General features: G+C 41.0%; 1 protein-coding gene across 1 annotated transcript in view; it reads right to left on the bottom strand.

The window, feature by feature from the left end:
• The window catches only part of BMPER (BMP binding endothelial regulator), a 534,092-nt gene extending 509,075 nt beyond the window's left edge, over positions 1 to 25,017 (bottom strand). Inside the window, exons 1-2 of the mRNA XM_087918003.1 lie at positions 24,671 to 25,017; positions 23,364 to 23,449 (exon numbers count right to left, since the gene is read on the bottom strand). Coding sequence (XP_087774129.1) covers positions 23,364 to 23,449; positions 24,671 to 24,800 — 216 coding nt within the window. The 5' untranslated portion in view covers positions 24,801 to 25,017. The remainder of the gene's footprint in view (positions 1 to 23,363; positions 23,450 to 24,670) is intronic.
• Between the last annotated feature and the right edge of the window lie 922 nt (positions 25,018 to 25,939).

Here is a 25,939-nt window from a genome sequence, read left to right as displayed (position 1 = left end):
TTCCTGGCTTGCAAGATTTTAAAACCTTTATTTGTTTTCACTATATCAAGACCCAAATAATGCTTAATCTCCCCTAAATTTCTAATCCTGAACTTTTTCTGTAATCTATAAACAATATCATTTGCTTCTTGTTCAGTTTTAGTTATAATTGCTATGTCACCCATAAATAACAGTAATAGAGAAATTAAACCATCTTTTTCTCTTTGGAACAAACAAGGATCAGCTATACCAGCTTCAAAACCTATTGAAACTAATTCCTTTACAATACATTTATTCCATTCATAACTGGATTGCTTTAGACCATAAAGACTTTTCTTTAATTTCCAATAATCAGTTTTTCCATCATCCTTTAAACCTAATGGCTTTTTCATATAGATGGTATGTTGCAAAGGTGCATGTAGATATGCAGTTTCAACATCTACATCGTTTATTTTACATTTATTCTTCGCTGCCCAAACTAATGCTGCTCTCAATGTATTTGCTCTCAGACTAGGTGCAAACACTTCATCATAGTCCTTATCTGACTGAGCAAATCCTTGAGCAACTAATCTTGCTTTATGAGTAATAATTCCATCCACACCAGTCTTTATCTTATACACCCATTTGCAACCTATTGCACACTCACCTGGTGGTAACTTTACATCCTCATACACCTCTAAATCCTTTAACAATTTTAACTCCCTATTCATAGCTTCCTGCCAAGCTACCTGATTCTTTGTAGGATACAGTTTTATTTCATTGAAGTTAGAAGATTCTGTATTAACCTGACATACAATGCTTGCTTGAAATCTGTCAGGTGGACGTCTCTCCCTAGTTGACCTCCTAGGCAACTCAGTACATGCTGTTGGCATGTCCTCTTCCTTTACCTCCCCATCAAATCCACATCTTCTACAGTCATAGAGGGTTCTTCTATTGATGATTCCTCCATTGAGGATTCCTCCAGTATCTTATCATCAATATTATTATCATCAGGATTATTGGTAAACAATGGAGTCTCAACAACAACACTATCCTGTACCTTATTATATTCCTGTTCAAGCTTTCTCCAGCCAACATGCTCCAGAAATTTAGCACTTGCACTGCAAAATACATTAGTAGTACCTGGCTCCCAAAATCTAAATAATCTATGATTAGCTTCATAACCTACAAAATATAATTGTCTCGCTCTATGTTGTCCCTTTTGCCTTACTTGTGTGGGAATATGAACCCATGCTGGGGTTCCAAATGTATGTGAATAACTGACATCTGGCTTTTTTCCATTCCAATGAATAAATGGTAATTCACCAGTCGTTGAATTCACTACGTTATTCAAAACATGGTTAGCACACATTATTGCTTCACCCCAAAGTTTCTCTGATAAACCAGAATCCAAAATCATAGTCCTAGCCATAGCCTGTACTGTTTGTCCTCTACGTTCAATATATGAGTTATGTTGTGGTCTATAAGGAGCAGAATGCTTATGTTCAATGCCAGCTTTCTGTAACATGGCTTTAAATTTTCTATTGGTAAATTCAGTACCATTATCTGTTACTAAGCTAATAACTTTCTGTTTATTTTTCCTTTCAGCAAATTTTAGCCAGTTTACAAAATGCTGATATGTTTCTGTCTTCATTTTCATTAAATAACAGAAACCATATTTAGAAAAATGATCAATTACCACTTAATATGTAACAGGCTCCACCTAAACTAGGTTTCTTAGGTCCAATAATATCAGCAAAAAAAACCTCTAATGGTTCACTGGTTTTGAATCCATTTACCCTATTTGCAGGAGTTACCTTGCTTTTTTCTTGATTGCAAGCATTGCAATTTAAATACTTTGTACAAGGTTTTAATTTTATAACATTAGATAACTCAACAGTTTTCTTTAGCATTTTGAAATTTATATGTCCTATATGTCTACAGAGCAGATGAATACATTCATCATGAGGCTTTTAATTCACATAAACTGAGTTAGCATTAATTAATGGATTATCATGTATAATAAACAAACCATTATCTAATCTTGCAGTAACGCTTTAACCCTGTTTTTCAATTAAACATTTATCTCCTTGAAAGGTTACAACAAATCCTGCTTTTACCATTGCTCTTACACATAGCAAGTTAAATATCAGTCTAGGTACATATAACATCGGTAAATGTTCATTAATACATGAACAATATGCAGTACCTTCTCCAGATGCTCTCAATTTCCATCCATTAGCTAATGATACATGCTGTTTACTCTTTGTCATGTTAACAAACCTCTCTTTACTTTTAGTTATACACAGTGATGCTCCACTGTCAACTACCCATATATCATGGTTTACAGTTGTAGTTGTATTTAATATGGCTAAACTAATATCTTTATAAGCTCTCTGTATATTAATAGAATTCTGTTTCTTATCCTTTTTACAGTATCTGGCTATACGACCTTTAGCCCCACAAGAAAAACATTTCCTAACAATAGAGGCAGTTGAAGACAGTTTTGCTTCCTGTGGTTGTCTTTCTCTCCGTTGATTTCTATCTTGCCTTCTTATTGACTCTTCTAACAGTCTTCCAGTTATGCCAGTCAATGTAAGTTCATCTCTGTTTAAAACTTCCAGTGAAGACACATAATCATCATAAGCTTCATCCAAAGAAGAAAGAATGATGTAAACTTGATTCAACTCCAAGAAAATCAGCTCTTTTTCTTGTAGCTCTTATAAAGTCCTTTTCATAAACTCCAAATGAGCTAACATATCACCACCTTTTATAAGACGGGCTCTAAACAGTTTACGTGTAAGGTGTATGTGTGCACCCACATTATCTCGAACATAAATCCTCTTCAAAACATCCCAACCCCTAGCAGCAGATTCTTCACCACAAATATGGACTAACTGCTGATCACTCAGTGTCAGTCCAATTATACTAAAAGCCTTTTCATTATCCCAGTTTAAGTCAGCTATTTTCTTTTTATCTTCATCATTCAATGGGTCCCAAGCTGTTACATCTGGTGGACTATTAACTACAGTCCATAATCCGTCTTTACGCAGAAGTAGGCTGCACTTCATAGACTAGGAAACATAGTTTGTTCCATCCAACCGGGTTATCTGGGATATACTGGTTGTTTTACAATAAACCTCAATCAGCTGTCTGGGCCCATAATCAATGTTATGATATGTACAGAATAACTCTTGAGTAACAAAGATATGCACATGGAAATGTTTATGAGAATAGTTATGAATAATTATCCAGCCATACACAGATATACTAAGTTGAGTTAAAGTTTACTTTAAGAATTAGCGCAGTCCAATAAATGGTCCAGGTCATATATGTTTAACAGTCCAAAGAATAGCCAATTACAAAGTCTTACCGGTTGCCTTTGTCATTTACAGTAAACAAAAATATCAAAATATAAGCACAGCATAAATACAACAGAGAACCTTAGATAGCAACAGAATGTCAGAGAGACAGAATTTCAGAGAGAGCAAGCTACGATCTCTAGCTCCCTCTTATGGTAATTTGCAATATATTTAACCAATCAGAATATAATATAAATCAATACAGTGATTTTGTCTTAAAGCTACAAACATACATTGTTGGTTTATATATTGCCAACCCAACTAATTGGAGGACAGATTCCTAACAGCTCTCTACACTTATGTGTTAATTTCCATACACTGAACACCATCTGTGTGGAAAATATGTACTCACTCCACCTCATGAAGAACATGCTAGCTTACCTCTCTAAAGAAAAAAAAATTCAAAATTAAATCTACAAGAGGCATACTACTGCAACGGAATAAGGGAGGGGGTGGGTGGAAGATTGCTTTTAATACCCCACTGGGATGCTACCAATTTAAAGTGATTCCTTTTGAACTGCAAGTAGCACCTGCCATATTTATGCAACAAATTCTCCATGATTTTTTGTACAAAGGGGTTCTAGTTTATCTCGATTACATTTTAATCTACACCAAAACAAAAGAACAGCACATAAAGTTACTCCGAGCAGTTCTCACAAAACTCCAACACACCAAACTATATGCAAACATCTCAAAATGTGAGTTCCATCAAGAAAAAAATTGACTACCTGGATATAGAATATCCCACGAGGGAATAGAGATGGACTCACAAAAAGTAAAAGTTGCCATCGATTGGGAGCCACCCCATACTTGAAAACAACTGCAAAGTTTTCTGGGGTTTACAAACTTTAATGATCAGTTCATTCCAGCTTTTGCTAATATCACCCTTCCCATCACGAGCTTGTTAAAAACAAAAGTGGGGGAACCGACGCCAAGGCAACCCCTTACCTGGACAATGGAATGCCAAGCAGCATTCAAAAAGCTCAAATAACTGTTCTCAGCAGAACTAATCATGAAACACCCTGAACGATTTGTCATCCAAGTGGACAATAGCGATGTAGCAGTTGGAGCAGTTCTATTCCAAAAGAATGAACCTGGACAGTTGCAACCATGTACTTATACTTCCAAAAAACTGACAGCAAAGATGAGCCATATGGGAGAATGGGCATTAGTAGAATTACCTGAGAACGCCCTTTCTATATACGCTGCAAGAGAGTCCAGGAATGGAATATAACTCCTCCTACTGACGTCATAGAGCTGGGTCTGCCACTATAAAAAACATCAGCCTTGGCTGTTCACCATCTTTTAGGCGAAGATTTTTGACAGACATAACGTGTCTCTGGAAGGTAAACAAGTAAACATAACAAAAACAGCCCCTCCCAGATGAACTAGGGTGGGGCTGGTCTCTCTTGCAGCATATATAGAAAGAGCATTCTCAGGTAATTTTACCAATGCTCATTCTCATAGAATCCAGGAATGGGACAAACCAAAGCCTGCATGCCCAGGGGAGGGTCAATGTCTGGGTAGGTCACTCCAACTGTGGTACCACCTGTTGAAGCACCCTCCTTCAAAACGAGGCATCCGCTGAAGCAAAGGAGTCCAAGATATAATGATGTATAAATAGTGATGGAGTTGCCCAGGTAGCAGCCCTGCAAATCTCCTTCAGCAAAGCCTGAGAAGACCAGGCAGCCGAAGTAGCCACACTCCTAGTGGAGTGAGCTGTGATGTTCATAGGAACTGGCAGGGACAAAGCTTGATAGGCCTTGGAGATGCAAGTCTGAATCTACCTCCCAATCATAGAAGGAGCCATTTTGGTCCCCAAGGAGGTGGGATGAAATGACACAAACATAGCCTCTGATCTCCTAAATTCAACAATCCTCTTGATGTAGATCTTGAGGGCCCGCCTTATGTCCAACTTATGCTATCTGTGCTCCAACTCATGTTGTGGGCCTGGGCAGAAATTTGGCAAAACAACCTCTTGCACCAGGTGAAACCAGGAGTTTATCTTAGGAACAAACAAGGGATCTAATTTCAAAACCACCCTATCCCCATGGAACACACACTAATGGAGAGGGCTGCCAACTCCAACACCCTCCTGTCCAAAGTGATGGCCACCAAAAACACCACCTTAAAGTCATGAGTTGTAAAGATACTGATCCAAGAAGTTCAAAGGGAGGACCCGTGAGAGCCTGTAGAACTTTAGGGAGATCCCATGTGGGAAATCTGTGAACCATGGGAGGGCAATGTTAACACACACACACCCATAGAAACCTGCGAACAGGCGGATGATGAGATAAAGAATCAAATCCCTCCCAGGACAAAACAGAGGAAAGAGCTGTAACTTGGCAGCAAGCATGGAGCCTTTACCCGTCCTGGAGGAATATTAACACCTCCACCACAGAAGCTGAAGAAGGTACAATTTCTGACTTAACAGCCCATGAACAGAAGACCTTCCAGGTAGCATTGTAGATGTGTTGAGGGGCTTGCCGGCGGCCTGAATGGTGTCTATCACCCTATCAGAAAAATTGGCCTCCCTCATAGATTGCCGCTCAAGTGCCAAGCGGCTAACTGGAACCACAGGGTCCGGGTGAATCAAGGCCCCCTGCTGCAGGGAGATCCTGTCATCTGGGATCCTCCATGGCTGGTCTACAGACAGATTCACCAGATCTGAAAACCAGGTCCTCCTGGGCCAATGGGGGGCCAGGAGAATCAGCTCTGCCTTCTCCTCCAACAACTTTCGGATTACAGCTGGAATTATTGGAAGGGGGGGAAAGGCATAAAGGGGACCTGGAGGCCAGCGACTCTGAAGTGCGTTGGTCCCCTCCACTCCCTAGGTTGGAAACCTGGTGAAGAATCTGCTTACCTGAGTATTGAGGGTAGTGGTGAAGAGATCCACTACTGGGGTACCGAACCTGTGGGCCAAATCCAGAAATAATGAGGGATGGAGACTCCATTCCGCATGATCGACCTGGGACCAACTCAACCAGTTGGCCTGGACATTGTCGACCCCTGATATGTGATCCACCTTGATGGACAGAAGATGTCTCTCTGCCCATCTCCCCAGGTGTTCTGCCTTCCTCATGAGGACCCTGGACCTGGTCCGCCCCGTCTGTTGACATGGGCCTTTGCAGCCACATTGTCCATCATGACTAGAATGTGACAACCTGCCACCCTGTGCTGGAAATGTTTCAGAGCCAAGAAAATGGCCCTGAGTTTGAGCCAATTTATAGGGCAAGCTCTGTGTCACTGAGACTAGCATCCTTGAGCAATCTGGCCCTCTAGATGGGTTCTGCAGCCTTGAAGACTGGCATCTGTAGTGAGCATGACCCTATCCGGCTCCTTGAAGGGGAGGCCCTGCCATACTGCCTGAGATAGCCACCACCTGAAGGAACGAAGGACTTGAGGTGGAAACTGCACAGCTGTGAGTAGTTTTTTCTTGTTATCATTTCAGACTTGGCAGGCAGCATGTGTTGGAATGCCAAGGACATTATCAGTATAAAAGATTAACTCTGTAAAGATCGAGCCTTCTTGCCTGCCTGTGTTTGTTTGAGTTTGGACTCTTTCATCTTTCTTGGAAAGAAGAAAAGTGAGACATAACATATATATATATATATTAATCCAGCCTAGGTTGATTTTTGTGAAGGATTCTCTCAATCCTATAATTATGACAGGATTTCATTTCACTTATTTTTTTTTACATTGTGGTAAGTTTGTACTTTTAAAGATAACACCGAAACATAGCATATTCTTCATGAAATGCTGCAATATGCAATGTGACCTATTTCCAGGCTTAACTAAACTCAACTAAATATGGTAGTTTATTGTGTTTAGACCAATGTTTACTTTAAAATTCTTCTTTTCCTATATGCCTTCCTTGTTATACTAGAGCTTCCATACAAAATGAATCCCTAGTCTACTTTTTTTATTATGTTCAGCCACATTATGTAATATCAGACATTTCATTCCTAGCCTCCCAAATCTAAGGCCTGTTCACTTGCAGGAGTCTGTATAGCAAAAAAATCTTATTTTGATTATTAATTTTAATTTAATTAATTGATTTTACTTCATTTCTTATAACCATTGCTCCATTAGACCCTGGATAGCTGATGTCTGACAGCTGAATGTAGAAACGGATTGTCAACCCTGAAGTAAACCTGGCTGAGGCCACCTTGGAGGCTTCAGGGTTGCCATGAGGAAGAAGAAGGGACAGGGAGGGGGGAAAATAGATAGCTGAAGGTTTGTAGTCAAAATAAAAAGTTTTTTTGTGGGAACTGGAGACATTGCAACAGGTGGCTAGAGAGAGGAGGAGTGGAGTAACCAAGCAACTGGACAGCATCTCTGTTAACAATGTGACTGATGACTTTGGGGAAAGAGAAACTCTTACTTTTTAATCTGGGGAAAACCGTGAGAATTTTCAGAGTTGGTTTTCACCAGTTCTGCCAAGATGATGTATCCAATAAATCATTCCTTGAGGACTGTACCTGCTCAGAGTTCTGCTTCCTAGGGGTGCATTACTTGGAATGCTGTCATTAAACCAACTCTCCTTTAACTCTCTGGTCTAACTGGAGCTGCTCTCTGGGGTCCTGGTCTACCAAGGGAGCAGACTGAAATAAGATTGCAGGGATGGAGAAGCGAGAAGTCATCTCAGGAGCTAGCACTGCCCTCCTTGAGAGCTTGCAGACCCCCATGGAAAGCCAACAAGTGGCAGCAGAGGTAGTAAAATTTGACTTTCAACTGGCGACCCAGCCAAAAAGTATGTGAAAAATGGCCAACTGGGAACTTGTATGGAGTGGAGGAGAACTTCAGATGCCAGGGATCAGACCAGGGACTGGTGAGAGATTTCCCTATGACCTTGACATGGGAGCCAGTAGTTGCCGTTCCCCAATGGAGGGTGAAGGGACTTCTGGAGCTGGATTCATCCAGGGACCGAAGATTCAAGATGGTAATCCACAGCCAGACCTTAGAGGGCTTATCAGAGAGGTTCGACAGGATGAGCCTCAAAAGCCTAGGGCAAGCACACCAGATTGAGCAGGCCAGAATTATCCTAAGCCAGCCAATCCTGACGTTCCCTCCCTGACAAGTTCAAGCCTCCATCCCAACAGCCTGACCATCCAGCCCCCTTGCCTATCCCCTCAGCACAATAAAGCTCGGAGCCATGACAAAGCCCAATGAGGCACCACAGAGGGCTAAACCCACTTGGTTACCTGCACCAACTGCCAACATGACAGTGCTTCCCAGCTGGGCTTACTACCTGGGGCATGAACGGGTTCAGGTGCAATGGGCCTCTGCAGGGATGCCACCACAGCCCCCTGTATCCACTCCTCTGCCTCTACCTTCTGCTGTGCCATCAGTGATCAATGCTACCTGTGATGGGAACCCAGATAAGCTCACATTCTTCCTGAACCAGGTGTGGTCTCACATTGATGACCATGGCCATAGCTACCCCACTGATCAAGCCATGGTCCAAGCTATATCTGCAAACCTAGAGAGGGAAGCAGTTGAATGGGTGACCCAGCTCCAGGATGAAAATGCACCAGAGCTGGAAAATATTGACACCTTCTTGCAGAAGCTGAGGCCTAGATATGAAGATAAGTCCCATGTCCAGAAAGTTGAAGTAGAGATCCGCAAAAATCAAGTAGAAAGATCGCCCTGCCAAAGGTTATGTCAGGGAATTCAGAAGAATTGCTGGGAAGCTGCGGCACTGGCTGGAACAACTCCTGGCCTAGTTCTTTAAAGAAGGCTCAGATCCAGAGCTACTTCAACATGCATCTGTTGAGGGGTCCCTGATTGCATCCATGAGTGATACCAAATGGCAGTGGCCATGGACTTCAAACTCAACCGGCACAAGAAATGTGAGTCTGCAGAGAGGAAGCCAAAGAGCCAACCCGAGAAACCCCAACTTAGTCAGCAGCCAAGCCAAGCCCCCACCAAGCTGAAGAGCAGCCAAGGGGGACTTTAGGATAGCCCATCAAATGCTTCCATTTCCAGCAAGGCCACCAAACAGCTGAATGCCTGGCCCTCGCTCCACAACAAAAAGGGAAAAACTTGGAGCCAACAAAACCAAGGAAGCAACCCCAGAAAGTGACAGAAAGAGGAAAATTTACCAAGCCATTGAGGTCTCCCCTGCTCCAAGCAAGGAAGAGGGAATTCCGGCCCTGCAACCTCAGCTGCCCATGCTCTGCAATAGTGACGAGTATGAGGACAATCTGATGGTAAATGAAGCCACCTGCCTATTCACCATCCAGTTGAGGCTAGTGGTGCCGAAAACAGGGGAAGGTGGAAGTCATCAAAGACACGGACTGGACCTGCTGCCTAATCAGACTGCCAATGGTCCTAAAATTGGGGATCAAGACAAAAACAATGACCCAGCCTATACAGTTCAAGGTCAATGGATCACTGATAGGAGAGTACTGGGAGCTCATCCGCTTCATAGTGGCACCAAAGATGACCGAAGCAGTGATTCTAAGACTAACATGGATGGATAAATGGGCCTCCACCAACTGGTGGAAAGTGGGTGCCCAAAAGCTTGGACTGGGGATAGGCCCTCTTCCTCCCCCCCCCACAAGCTGCCACAGTGGGGTGCTGTCCAACAACCGAAAGACACTAAATGAGATGAGCAGGCCAAAACTTCATCTGAACAGTTCCCAAGGATACCCAAAATTCCCAGAGAATACCAAGGCCTAGCAGGTGTGTCCAGTGAAGAGGAATGCAACATACTTTCCCCCTTCCACTGCCCCATTGATTGTACTATAGAATTTGTGCCAGGGGCAAAACTACCCAAGCCAAAAATGTACTCCATGACCCCCCCAAAAATGAAGGAACTGAGGGAATACATTGACACAAACCTAGCTAGAGGGTTCATACAACCAGCAAAGATGAGGGTGGCTGCCTCCAAAGAGATAAAAGATGGTCAATGAAGCTATGCATGGATTTTAGATGAATTAAAGCAGTTTATGTGGAAAATATATACCTACTTCCCCTCATGAAAGACCTGCTAGCCCACCTGGCAAAGGAAAAAGTATTCACTAAATTAAAATTTGTTTAAATACTGTACTAACAGGTATAAATCAAAGAAGGAGATGAATGGAAAATGCCATTTAATTGCCCCCTAGGGAGCTTCCAATTTAAAGTAATGCCGTTTGGCCTCCAGGAATCCCCTGCCATGTTCATGCAATTAATTAATGAAGTGCTGCATTGACACTTGTACAAAGAGATCTTCGTGTATTTAGATGACATTGTCATTTTCACTGAGACACTAGAAGAGCATATCAAATTGGCGCTCCAGGTACTCAAAAACTCCTTGTGGCCAAAATATATGCAAAACTGTCCAAATGTGGATTCCACCAGTCCAACCTAGACCACCTGGAATACCGAGTATCTAGCGAAGGCATAGAAATGGACTCCAGTAAAGCCATCCTGGACCGGCAACCCCCTCACACCTTCAAGCAACTCCAAAGTTGCCTAGGTTTTTAAAGGCAGTTCATCCCTTCTTTTGATAAAATTGCCCTTCCAATAACCAAACTGGAGGGGGGGGTCAAACCACGACCAGGTCAACTATTATAATAGTCCCTAGAATGCTAAAAGGCATTTGAAACACTCAAAAGACTATTTGCCAAAGAGCCAATTCTCAAACACCCAAACCTAGATCATTTGTCAGCCCATTTCACAGTCTGCTCCAGTCTTCCACCAGCCCACCAGCTGGCCAAACTGTTTGTAAAACATATTTATAGGCTACATGGCATTCCTTGTAGAATCATCTGACAGGGGGCTCCAATTTACAGCCAAGTTCTGAAGGGAATTTATACAGTATATTGGGTCCTTATAGGGGCTTAGTTCGGACTTTTGTCCAAGGACTAGTGGGGCCTCAGAATGGGCTATCACCATGGTTGAACAATACTTAAAATGCTACATAGATTAGCAACAAACCAATTGGGCAGAATTACTGTCTTTTGCCAAAATAGCATACAATGATGCAATGCATAAAAGCACCAGCTTAATCCCTTTTCAAATCACCAGTGGCATGGAATTCATCCCCATCCCAGAGCTCCCTAGAGACCCATCCTCCTCCATGCCTTTAACTGAATGGATGGATTCCCTGAAAAAAAACCTGAGGAAATACAAAGCAAGCCCTTCAAGAAGTGGCAAAAACTTACAAAGCACAAGCCAATAAACACTGAGCCCCTCAGAAGCCTTTCCAGATAGGGAGCAAGGTTTATCTCTCAACAAAATACTTGAGGTTAAAATTCTTGCAAGAAGCTAGGGTCAAAGTTCATAGGCCCTTTCCCAATAGTGAAAGTGATGAACCCAGTTTCAGCAAAACTAATGGCTATCCACCATAGAAACATTGATCCACCCCATACAATGGATGTTAATAAAATGGCCAAGTACAAGGAAATCCTAAACAATCAAGGGAAATTAAAAAGTAGGCAGGAATTGAAGGAGCAGGGAATATCTGTAGATTGGTGGCCTTACCTGCAACTACAATCCCGATATATTAAAAAAAGCGAGGAATTAGGAATAGACACCAAGCCACAAAAACTAGATAAACTTTTGATTGGCCCAGACAAAAAACTTTTATCAAAGATATATAAATATTTATTAGAATTTGACAGAGCAGAAGAGATTGTGAAGGGATCAATGATAGCATGGGCCAAAAATTTCGGATATAGTATTGACTAGAGCAATGGTCGCCAACTGATGGGCCGTGGCCCACTGGTGGGCTGTGAGAAAATTTTGGTGGGCCACAGTATGCTGTGCATACTGTGGTGGGGCAATCCTGCAGCTCCCATGTCATGGCTGCTGCCTCCTGCCTCAGCACATTGAGGAGGCCGATCAGCAGTGGAATGTGTGCGGACCTCCTGAGCCACAGGAAGTAGCTGCCCTCAGGTGAAGATGTTGCAAGGGGGTGGCTTGACCCCCTCTTCCTCCTCACCAGAAGAGCTCACACACTGAGCAAGAAGGCGACTTGTCGGGGACCAGAGGGGCAGTGAGCACTTTGCATGTGAGCACTTCTAGTGAGGAGGAAGAGAAACTGGGGGCACAGAATCATGCCCTCCCCTCACAGGCCAGGAAACACCCAGGAATAGCTCTGACACCGCGATCTCCCATGCCCCTGCCCTCAGGAGCTTCTCTTCCTCCTCACCAGAAGCGCTCACACGCTCAGCGGGAAGGAAGCGGCATGTTGGGGGCCAGAGGGGCAGTGAGAGCTTTGTGCTTGAGTGCTTCTGTCGAGGAGGAAGAGAAGCTTCTGGGAGGGGTTGAGCCTCCCCCTTACATCTTCCCTTGAGGGCATCGCTGGCAGCTGCTCAACCTCCTCAATGTGTGGATCCTTTCCCCTCACCTCCACCCCTTCGCTAATGCCGTGCAGATGCGAGTAGCATTTGTTCTCCAATCTCCAAGTTAGAGGAACGACATTCAAATGTGGCTGGGAGCAGACCCCTGCAGCTTCCTCGCTGCTTTTGGAACCAATTTTGAAGGCTGGGAGAGGACTTCTCCAAGGCAAGAGGGGGGCAGGACTCACTGGCCTCCAAATTGGTTCCCAGCTGGCCTGGGGCAGCATTCAAATGAGGGGAGTGGGAAGGCTTATAATCAAAACTATGATTATAAGCCTCCTCCTCCTTCACTCCCCTCATTTGAAGCCTCCAAAGTAGTGGTGAAATTCAACTACCTCGCACCAGGTTCGCCGAACTGAACTATCACCCTGGTTGGCCCCGCCCATGCCTGCCCGGTTGCACCCAGGTCAGCAACAGTGGTAGTACCAGCGGCGTGAGAGAACAAAGCAAAAATCCCTGCAAAGTTGACACCCTGACGTGCCAAAGGTCACAATCCAAGCCTCTCATCACCCTTTTCTCTGGCAGCCCTTCTCTAATCTGGTGATCTTCAGGATTTGGGGAGGGGGGTGAGGGGTGCATGTGTAGGACTGCAACTTTTGATGAACTTTCCTCCAAGCGTTTCTCCCTTCTGCAACTCTGCGGCATGAGTCAGCCACTTCTGCAAGTGCCAATGGAATCAATGAAGCTCGCCCCATGGGGCCAATTCCTTAGGAATTTCCCCTCTCCTCTTCACTTCCCAGAAGGCTGAGGAGAGCGCTCCAAACAACCTGGAGCTTTTCCCGCCTTATTTTGCTCTTTCGGCTTACCTTCTGTAGCAAAGTCAAGGTGAACAACCATGTCAGATTCCCACCACCTTTCCCCCCCCACTCCCAGGAACTGAGAGAGAGAGAGAGAGAGAAAAAAAAAAAGAGAGAGAGAAATGAGAGAAAGAGAACAAGGGCAAAGAAGTGATGTCAGCTTGGTCACGCCCACCCACCCATATGACCACCAGGCCATTTTTATATTAAAATTTTTACATATATATGTATATATTTACATTTATATATTAAAATTAATTTTTAATATTTATTTTATATTTAATATAAAAATTTTAAAAATTTATATTTAATATATTATCTTTTTATATATATTAGTGGTCCTTGGGATTAAAAATTATGAATTTGGTGGTCCTTGAGGTCTAAAAGGTTGGCAACCACTGGACTATAGTAGTTGGAAGAAATTTGGAATATAAACTACAAGATAATGAAATCAGCAGCTTATAAAGAAAACTAACATAAAATGTTTTATCACTGATATTTGGCGCCTGTAAGATTGGCCAAGATCTATCCAAATGCAAACTCAAACTGCTGGAACTGCAGACCAAAAAAAATGTACCTTTTATCATATATGGTGGTTATGCCCTGAAGTGAAAAAATATTGGAAGAAAATACAAATGTAGTTACAGGAATTAATAGGAAGCCAAATAGATTTTGTTCTGGTATTATTTGTTTTTAGGGATAATGAAAAGGAAATACAACAGAAAGATAAAGTATTTGGTGTTACATGTATTAGCAGCAGCAAGGATAGCCTATGCACAGTATTAGAAGAAAGATTGCATACTATCCAAAGCCTTGTAATTCAAAAAATGTATGAGTGTGCAGAAATGGATAAATTGACCATTTCGTTAAAAGGAAAAGTGGACTCTGAATACTATGCAATATGAGGAAAATGGTACCATTGGATAGACAATAGAATTAAGAAAGTGCATACAATAAATGTAGAAAGTATAGAAATAGAATATACAGATTGTATTGGACATGATATGTAAATATATAAAAATGTCAAAGTTCTGTTCATTAACTGTTTGAGATGTGTAAAAAAGAAAAAAATCCAGTAAAGTATTTCTAAAAATAATTTTTAAAAAGAAATAATTAAAAAGCAAACATGGATTGCTATGCAACATTGAAGAAGAAAGTACTGTGTAAAGCAAACAAGAGAGAGAATTATCACTGTGGCACTCTGAATACAGATATAGATTAAATAGACCTTGTAGGTCATTCTAGTCCAACCGCCACCCAAACAGACCCCACACCATTTCTGACAAATGCAGTCCAATATCTTCTTGAAAGCCTCCAGTGATGAAGCTCCCACAACTTCTGAAGGCAAGCTGTTCCTTTGGTTGATTGCTCTCACTGCATAAAATTTCTCATTTCCAGGTTAAATCTCCCCTTCAGTTTCCATCCATTATTCCTTGTTTGGTCTTCAGGTGCTTTGGAAAATAGCTAGACCTCCTCCTCTCTGTGGCAGCCCCATATTGGAACACTGCTATCACGTCTCCCCTGGCACGTCTAGTCTTCTCTTCACTAGACTAGATATGCCATGTTCCCACAACTGTTCATCGTATGTTTTAGCCTCCCGTCCCCTAATCATCTTACTAAGGCTTTATAGAGTGATATTAGTACTGTATTTTATTAGTATCTCACTTGATCTTGATTGTATCCTTCCGTTAATGCAACCTAAGATGGCATTGGCATTTTGACTGCGCCGCACACTGTTAGCTCATATTTAATTGGTTGTCCACTAAGACTCCAAAATCCCTCTCACAGTTACTGCTATTAAGCCTGGTTTCACCCGTCTATATGTGTACTTTGGGTTTTTCTTGCCCAAGTATAAGATCTTACTTTTCTCTAAATAGCATTTTATTTTGTTAGATAGGGCTCAGTGTTCAAGTATGTCAAGATCCATCTGGATCTTGAGCCTATCATCTGAGGTGGGGGTCGGCAACCTGCAGCTCCAGAACTGCATGCTGCACGAGAGGGATCTTTGGGCTCTCTCTTATGGCTCCCTGTCAGATGATCCCACCATTGGCTGGCCCCTCCCCCTCTCCTCCCCCTCACTCCTTGCCTGAGAAGATCAGGACGACAGCAATGGATGGTGAGTCATTCCATATTCCAGGGCAGGAGCAAAGTGCCCATCTATTTGCCTCTTCTTCCAGCCCTTTTTGGTGCTGCACGCACTTTGGCTGATTCGAGAGATGCGTGACTTTCTCCACCCCAAGATACTGGCCTGGCCCAGCTGCAGCTGATGTCTTGCATCCATGAAGAGGGGGGACACTGTCTCCCCCACTGTGAAGCATGCTCAATTTAAGTGTGCTGCACAAGGTGCTGCAAGAGCTGCGAGCAGGCCACAGAGGCAGCAAGAGCAGTGGTGTCAGATGCAGCCAGCCTAGCCAGTGCCTCAGGGTGGAGAGGAAGCTGCGCATCTCCCCATATTCCTCTCACTATCTCTCAGGTGAGGAGAGGGAGGAAAGGGGCCAACCAGTGGTGGGTTCAGCCAACAGGAAGCCACAGCAGGGGGACGAAAGAGCTTCATTATAACTCTTGACTTAATTCATATGGTAAAAAAACACTCAAAGAAGAACGAACAACATCAGCAAAAAAACAACAACAATCATCATCTGTTTTTGGAAATGGTTCAACAGGGAACACAGACAGACAGAAACACACACACACATGTGAGACAGAGGAGAGATGGGGGGGAGAGGCAGTCAGACAGACAGAGAGATGAAAGAGAGAGAAAGAGGGATAAAGAGAGAGGAGAGAGAAAGAGGAGAGGAAGAGAGAGAGAGACAGACAGAGACACAGAGAGGCAGACAGAAAAATAGAGAGATACCTGTTTCCCAGAGAAAAGAAAATATCAGGAACTACAAAACCTGGGTAGGTGTGGCGGGGGGGGTTTTCATGTGACTGGGTGGGAATGAGTGACATCGAGTTGGCCATGCCCACCCAGGTTTTGTGGCTCCCAATTTTTTATTTTCTGTGAGAAATGGGTCCTTTGGCTCTTTGAGTATTTAAGGTTGCAGGCCCCTGATCTAAGGTGCTGGCTATTCCTGCCAGCTTAGTATCATCTGCAAATTTGGAAAGTTCCTCTTCTATTCTAAGTCTTTTATGAAGATATTGAAGAGTATTGGGCCTAAGATGGAACCTTGTTATACCCCACTGCTTACTTTCCTCCATGTAGATTAAAGGCTACTCACTGAATATGGTTTGTCAGCCAGTTACAAATCCATCTGATGGTGATGCTATCTATTCCACTTTTTTCTAGCTTACCAAGAAATAGGTTGTGGTCTAATTTGTTGAATGCCTTGCTGACGTCTACCTATATTATGTCCACAGTATTTTGCTGGTCTACTAATTTAGTCAGTATGTTGAAAAATGAAATAAGATTTATTTGGCATGATCTATTTTTAACAAATCCATGCTGACTTCTAGTTATTACTTTACTTGTTTCTCAAAGTTGGTAGATCTGTTTTTTATTATCTTTTCCAGTATCTCTCCAGGTATTGATGTTAGGCTGATTGGCCTGTAGTTTCCTGGGTCTGTTTTTCCCCCTTTTGAAGATTGGAACCACATCAGCTCTTTTCCAGTCCTCTGATAGTTCCTGAGTGCTCCAGGATATTTGAAAGTTGTGTACAATGGTTCTGAGATGGTATCTGACAGCTCCATGTCAGCAGTCTATCAGGTCTTGATGATTTGTATTAATCAGGATCAGACAGGTGTTCTCTTACCATTTTTTTTTTTGCTTATTTTAACTTTTATTTCTAGTCTATCTTTTACAGTTACGTTTTTGGTAGGTTGGGCTATTATTTCTAAGTAATTCCACTAAGATCAAATGCTTTGAATTTCTTTCTGTCTTACTAAGTTGAAACTGACAAAAGTTTCAGTTAACTTGTTCACTGATTTCAGTGTAGAAATACAATGTATATAATTTCTGATCCAACTTTCTCTATCAGAATAAGTGAACTAAGAAGATAATAGATTAAATTTCTATTCTCTGCTTTGCATTTTTGTGATTAGAAAATTAGGGGGAAAAAAACCATTATCCTGTACCAATTCATTCGAACTCATTCGAACAAAAATACATAAGCAGGTCTTATGCAATTGTGCTTAGGTAGTATTTTGAAGTGTTTAGTTAAAATTTCTACTAAAATATAAAACACCTAAAGAATTTGCAACTGGTGTACTCAACAAGTAGTCCTTAATGGGTCTCCGTGGAGGGAAGTAAGCAATGGGGTGCCACAAGGTTCCATCTTAGGCCCAATACTCTTCAATATCTTCATTAACGACTTAGATGAGGGAATAGAAGGGAAACTTATCAAATTTGCAGATGCTACTGAGCTGGCAGGAATAGCTAACACCCAAGAAAATGGATCTTGACAGACTAGAACACTGGGCCATATTTACTGTAACAAAATTAAATTCAGTGTAGAGAAAAGTAAAGTCCTACACTTAGGCAAGAAAAACCAAAAGTACATATATAGACTGGGTGAAACCAGGCTCAATAGCAGTAACTGTGAGAGGGATCTTGGAGTCCTAATGGACAACCAGCTAAATATGAGCCAGCAATGTGCAGCAGCAGTCAAAAAAGATAATGAAATCCTAAATTCCATTAACAGAGGGATACAGTCAAGATCAAGGGAGGTACTAATACCACTGTATAAAGCCTTAGTAAGACCACACCTAGAGTACTGCATCCAGTTTTAGTCACCACATTATAAAAATGTTGAGACTCTAGAAAAAGTACAGAGAAGAGCAACCAGGATGATTATGGGACTGGAGACTAAACATATGAAGAATGGTTACAGGAACTGGACATAACTAGTCTAGTGAAGAGAAGGACAGGGGAGACATGATAGCAGTGTTCCCATATTTGAGAGGCTGCCACAGAGAGGAAGGGGTCAAACTATTTTCTAAAGCACCCAAAGGCCAGACAAGGAATAATGGATGGAAACTGAATAAGGAGAGATTTAACCTGGAAATGAGGAGAAACAGTGAGGACAATCTGACTGTGAGAACAATCAACCAATGGAACAGTTTGCCCTCGGAAGTTGTGGGAGCATCATCACTTGAAACTTTCAAGAAGAGATTGGACTCCTATCTGTCAGAAATGGTGTAGGGTCTCCTGTTGGACAGGGGGTTGGACTAGATACCTACAAGGTCCCTTCCAACTCTGATTATATTATCTGATTAATTTTATAAATCTGGTACTGTCTGATCAATAGTAGTATTCATATATATGTTAATAAAACATCTGGGTTTCCCACAATACTCTAAACTTCAGCCAACCTCATTTCAGCATAGTCTAGTATGGACTGTGATAATTCACGTATCTTCAGAAATACCTGTGTTAATTGTAATTTTTTCAGAAAGTACTGTTTTAAGCAATTTTGGATGAAAAATATGGCCCACAACAATACTGTCTTTTAATTTTATTCATTTCAGAGTCATTTTGATAGATAGTCAATTTATAATGAATAATAAATTTCAACCTATAATGGGTGTTGTACTTTCAGAAGAAGCTATAAATATTCTACTGGACATAATCAGAGAAATGGTAAATATCTTAGAAGGTGGGAGAATGATCTTTAAAGTATTTTCACACATAAAACAAGGTATTCTTCAGTTTCTTTGTAATGAAAATATAAAGCCTACATTACCTGCAACATATATGTTGCAAAATGTATCTTCTTCACCTTCTCTTCTGCATTAACATGGTAAGATGTTGTTCAATAGATGTTGTGCAAAAAAACCTCAAATGTGGTTTAAGTTTTATAGATAAAAATCAATATTAAGTATGTCAAAGTACAATTTATTAGTGTCTGATTTATCCCTTTAGTATGATTGTAAAAAAATTCCAGATAGTATAACATCAAAATTAAAATATAGATTTCTAGACTAGGAATTTATATAGGTTTAAAATTTGATTTAAACGATAAAGCACTAATCTTTTGTTTAGAGATGAAACATATTTTGTTTATATTAATTTAAAACAAGATGATAGAGATGAACCAAATTTGTTACACAGAACTCCTACAGCACAAGGAAGTAATAATTGATTTTTAGGCAGAAATTCACAACCAGAAATAAAGGGAGATGTTTCACATCTTTTGCTTTTATGCATCTATTTTTAATTAACTCTTGACAAACTAGCTGATACACAATTAAGAAAATTATTAGATTAACATCTTTTATAGTATTTAAGGTTTGATTTCACCAATACAAGGTGCAGCAGGACTGTTTACTTTTCTTTACGTAGTGACTTCTTTGGAAATTGTCTTCTAATATAGGCTTTTTCCTAGTCTGATGGTGAACTAAGTTTTATACTGTTGATTTTGTAAGCATGGGATGTTGGATATGCAAGCTTTATAGTAAAATATGCAAAAAGATTGGTGGGTCTCTATTAGATACCAAACCAGTTGCTAGAAGAAGAGAAAGGACAGAGGCATGGGTTAACAAAGCATTGTGCAAGTACACCTCACAAGTACTTCAACTCTTGATTTGGGACTCCAGTTAGAAAAGTTATTGCCTCTTTCACAACATTATGAGTGTAAGGATGCAGCATACTTTTCAGGGATCCCACTCAAATCCAGAAAATAGATCTTAGTATGCACTTAGATTGCAAGTAAAGTCAATGGAAGCAATCCAATGTTGAACATAAATATTCACAATACTTAGTAGTATCTTTTTTGGTGAAAGTCAGTTAGTAGATTAATTTACTGTGAGAAAGATTCTTTAAAAAATATTAAATGGGGAAAAACTCACATAATAATACAGAAGCAACACCACCTTGATTGAGAAAAATAGGAATAGTAGCAGATTTCTACAATAAATATAGTATACATATTACGAGAAATACCTTTAGAATCATATTTCCTTGTTTTGTACAAATCAAAACTGGAAAACTAAATAAAATACTAAACAGGATTTGATATGAACAATTTGAGTTAATTGTTAATGCAGTATGTAAAGCACATAGATACATACATATTAAACAGATGGTTGTAGACATCTATAACTATAATCAAATCCACTGTTAATATATTCTATTTTTCTCACCTACATCATTTTCTTCTGTTATTGAATGATAAATTACAAAGCTATTAACTTAATAACAAAACTTTAAGAGTTGTAGTAATTGGAATACTTGTTTCTCTTTCTGATCTGATAGATGCAGAACCATCATCTAATTGTCATAAATAAGTGTAAAAAAATCCAAAGTCTATTGAATAACTTTTTAAAGTCTATAAATGGAACTTTCCACAATGGTTCCTATATGAACACTGATTAAACAATATTTTAAAATAAGTTTTCTGATTATCATATTTTTTAATGATTCCCAGAGTCTGATCTACACAGTCTGTATTTTTGTTATGAAAGCAGGGTTGTCCACAAAAGGGAGAATTATTAAAATTTAGAATTAAAAAAAAATACAGCCTAGTTGACAATTACAGACCAATCTGTTTATGCTGCGTCACCTGTAAAGTCATGGAATCAATTATTAACCAATCCATTATCCTCCACTTAGAGACAAACAACCTACTCTCTAATGAACAATTTGGTTTCAAAAAAACCCTATCCTGCAATCTGCAACTCTTACACTGCAAAAACATATGGACTACACAACTTGATCAGGGCAAAGCAATAGAAGCAATCTACACAGACTTCTTTAAAGTCTTTGATTCAGTGGTACATGACAAACTACTCCTAAAACTAAAATCTTATGGTATCTCTGGACATCTGCATAACTGGATAGAAGCATTTCTGTCAAACAGACAACAAATGGTCAAAATTGGGGGCGTCCTATCAAATTCTGTACCTGTCAACAGTGGTGTCCCCCAAGGCAGTGTTCTAGGACCAACTCTTTTCATACTCTACATAAATGACCTCTGTGATCATATCAAGAGCAACTGCACTCTCTTTGCTGATGATGTAAAGCTGTTCAATACCACAGACAATACTGCTACCCTTCAAAAGGACCTTGACTATGTATCAGAATGGTCAAACAAATGGCAACTTCAAATCTCAACAAATAAATGCTCTGTCCTACATATTGGCAAAAAAAAAATATCAGAAAATAAAATACAGGCTGAATAGTCAAGACCTTGTTGATGATCCAAACTCTGTCAAGGATCTTGGAGTAATCATCTCAAATGACCTAACTGCTAGAGCCCACTGTAACTACATAGCCAAAAAGGCGTTAAGAGTTGTTAACCTGATCTTACGTAGCTTTTTCTCTGATAATATTACACTACTAACTAGAGCATACAAAACATTTGCTAGACCAATACTCAATACAACTCATCAGTCTGGAACCCACATTACGTATCTGATATTAACACAGTTGAGAAAGTCCAGAAATATTTCACAAGAAAAGTTATCCACTCCTCTATTCATTGCAGAATACCTTATGCCACCAGACTCGAAATTCTAGACCTAGAAAACCTGGAACTATGCTGCCTTCGGTCCGATCTAAGTATAGTATATAAAATCATATACTGCAATGTCTTACCTGCCAATGAATACTTCAGCTTCAACCATAACAATACAAGAGCAAACAATCAATACAAACTCAAGGTTAATCACACCAAACTTGATTGCAGGAAATACGACTTCAGCAGAGTGGTCAATGTCTGGAATACTTTACCTCTGATTCTGTGGTTTCTTCCCCAAACCCCAAAAACTTTAACCTTAGATTTTCTACTATTGACCTCACCCCTTTCCTAAGAGGTCTGTAGGGGGCATGCATAAGCGCACCAACGTGCCTACCGTCCCTGTCCTATTGTTTCTTTTATTTTTCTTATATGTATCCATGTATTCATAACTATGTTTTTACTTATACCTATTATCTTGTAAGCAATTGACAAACCAAATAAAATAAAAATAAATAAAATTAACTGGGCTCATTGTTAAATAATAAGGAATCTGAACTTCTCAAACAACAGCCAGAGTCATCGTCACAGTGTAACAAATTTTATAGAACTATCATGTGTACATAGGAAGCATTATCTCTTTGAGACAATATGACTAGCTAAGAAAGTAGCACCAAAGCAACAATGATGATCTGGAAAGCAAATTGGTGAATCTAAATCACTAGGACTATTTTGCCTTTGTGAGCTGTTAATAGCTTTCAAGACCATTTTTTCTTCGTTTTTTAGAATTTGGATTGAAATATGTAGAGTTTCAGATTAAATATCAGAATTTTCATTCTCCTGGGCAGCAGCACAGATTCATTATAAATTAAAAAATACAAATGCTGTAGCAGTCATGGTTGGAGTTGTGTAGAAGAAATAGCATTAACACAAATATATTCTGCAAACAAAATATTTAGGCATTGTCACAATGTCATGGGTAAAATCAGCTGAAAGATGTGTGTCTATGCTAAAGTCGAGGATATGATTCTAAGATTATGGAGCTTGAAAGTTTTTCAGCCAATGCAGACGGTGAGATACCTCTGGCTGCACAAAGAAAAACGATAAGCTAGATATGATTACAAGGATGTGGTGGCTCAGTGGCTAAGATGCTGAGCTTTCAATCAGGAAGGTCGGCAGTTCAGCGATTCGAATCCCTAGCACCGCATAATGGAGTGAGCTCCCATGACTTGCCCCAGCTTCTGCCAACCTAGCAGTTCGAAAGCATGTAAAAATGCAAGTACAAAAATAGGTACCTCTTTGGTGGGAATGTAACAGCATTCCGTGTGCCCTCGGCATTTAGTCATGCTGGCCACATGACCACAGAGAAGTCTTCGGACAGTGCTGGCTCTTTGGCTTTGTAATGGAGATGAGTACCGCCTCCTAGAGCCAGAAACGACTAGCATGTATGTGCGAGGGGAACCTTTACCTTTATTATTACAGCAGATATTTTTGTTTGATCTTATCAGAAAAATTCACACTTACCAAGCAAATGCACATAATGCAAGGGTTGTCTGTAATAAATGGGATCTGTAGAATTTCTCCCTCATTCTCACATTTTGCAACAGAACCTATATGGAAAATTTTAAACATCAATATTATTTCCTTGCTTTGCCTGTCCAGCATCCATCTGCACTTTACACCAATTTACACCAAGACAAATTCCTTGTGTGTCCAATCACACTTGGCCAAAAAAGTATTCTATTCTATTCTATTCTATTCCATTCCATTCGCTTTGCCAAAAAGTCAGCAGTGCACAAGGCTGCAACAAATGCTGCAGTCATATAAATATGGAAATAGGCCCTACTGAAATTAGCAGGAGTTACTTCTCATTCATTATATTCCTTTACTTACATCAAAAGCATACCTGTACGATTAAGCTACAATAGCACTCTTAATGTTATTTCAAGATGAATAAAGTACTTGCCCAAAAAATTGAAAGACATCAAAAGCACAGCAGAAATAACGATTTTTCCATAACCAACAAGCACCTTTTAAATTCAATAATGATAAATTTGTGTCTAATGAGATAAGCTTTATTCCCAGAAAGACTTTGCTAGCTCTGCATTTTAAAACCCAAACATTCTAAATATAATTTAGGAAAACTGTATACCATCTATTGTACCCAATTTGGATCAGAACATGATATACTAATCTTTCTCTGCCAGTATACTTCAGATGTAAATAACACATCTCGTTAGTTGCTTTGTAAATGAATTTGATTAGCAAGATATATACAAATACATATTCCCTAATTTTAAAAAATGTCATTTTGGGAAATGCAGTGCTGTACTTATCAAATAACTAGAACTGAAATGGTTTTGCATCAAGTATCAGGCACATGTATGCTTCAGGGCAGTGTGTCTGTGTGTGTGTACTGTCACCTGTTTGAAAAGAATGCTGTTTAACATAGTGTGCAGTTTTCCTGACATGCAATGTGTAATCTTTAAATTCGTACCACTCTGCTGGAGCAATAGTTTTCAGGATGCTAGAAAAGCAGCACATTCCCCACCCCCAATGCAATTTTAGCCAAGTAGCCGTGATGATTGAGATACACATTAACTGTCTTCACAAAGGAGGATACATTGGATTGCAAGCGCATGTGGCAGAGTGCACCAAATGACTCCAGAGCCTTTCACGTGTGCTTGGCACCCAAAGCACGTTTGACATTTAAAAGAGGACTGCCTCCAAATCGGGTTAGCTGCCTACGATCATGCCTACGATTAGCTGCAGGCTTGGGTGGAAAGCTCCTGCAACTTCCCGCTTTCCCCCGGGATCCCTGTTGTTCTTACCTGTCAGGAAGGAAGACGCCTGCGTTACGGGGAGTCCAAGGTGGTGCAGCCACAGCCAGCCGACAAAAACTAGCCCCGGAGAGCTGAGCAAGGGAGCCACCGCCCAGGAGCTGCACAAGAGCCAGAGCATCGTTCTCAGAGCTCGGGTTCTTGAGCGACCGAGAGCCCGGAAGAGCGTGAGGGATTGCAGGATCGCCGCGGCCGGCCGGAAAGTTGCGGCAGGAGTACAGAAAGAGGGGAGACAGAGCGGGAGGAGGCAGTGGTGGGAGGGTTTCTCGCGGCGCTGTTGTTGCCGCCGTCTTCGGGCCGAGCTTTCAACCGCTCGCCTGCCCACCGACCCCTCCTGAGCGGGATATGGGTGGGCGGAGAGGGGGGGAAGACGCCAGGCTGGGCGGGGCTGGGCGGGGCCGACCGCCTGCCTGCCTGCCTGCCTGCGGCGGGAGGGATCCCTGCCCAGTTCGCTGGCAGGAGCTGCCCGTTGCTACCACCGCTGACTCTGTTCTGCCCTGACTGTAGCCAGCCCTGTCCAGACATTAGTGAGCCGTGACCCGCCCTTCCTTTTGAGGGAGATAATATGAGAACTGGGAAAGACGTCGGCAGTTGTGGCTCTTTGCAGTTGTTTGGAGAAAAGCCAAAAGCTCGCAGTTTCAGTTTCGCCGGGCTGCCCTAGCCGCGTCTTTTGACTTTTTGTTTTTCTGTGTGGGTCTGAGATCCCTCCAGATCTTGATAAATTCGGGCGGAGAAGTGTTGGATGAAAAAATTGGAGAACTGCAAAAAGGAATTTTTTTGCCTGCCAAAAAACTGTTCCGTTCTCATTACTGTATCAATTTCAAATAGCCACTAAAGTTTCTTGACCAGATCAATGGCCTAGTTACAGGCTGAAATATCTAATATAGATTATTTTGCATTACCCTTAACACACACTAACCACCCTAAGGATTTATACTGAAGTGTAGAATATAATTATACAGAAGATAAAACTTCTAGCCTAGAACACTCTTTCCATAATCTTTCTTCTCCAGGCTTCTCTGATGTTTTAGATCTTAGATACCATTTTATAGAAGGTGCCAAGTCACACAATAGTGCAGCAATCCAAAATGCAGCTGAGTGTGCATTACATAGTAATCTTCAGAAAATATACAGTTCTTGGGCCGCTTCACTCAACTGCTCTGTAGAGTCATTCATCCACACTTCTCACTGCAACCATATTTGTGGTAAGTTAATTATCATAAGCATGTTATAATGTCACGTGCTACTGGTTTGGGAACA

This window comes from Pseudonaja textilis, chromosome Z, assembly GCF_049901715.1.
Source record: "Pseudonaja textilis isolate UNSWEBS1 chromosome Z, rPseTex1.2, whole genome shotgun sequence".
NCBI lineage: Eukaryota > Metazoa > Chordata > Lepidosauria > Squamata > Elapidae > Pseudonaja > Pseudonaja textilis.
Note: the sequence above shows the minus strand (reverse complement) of the source record. Positions and strands in the feature narration are given on the sequence as shown.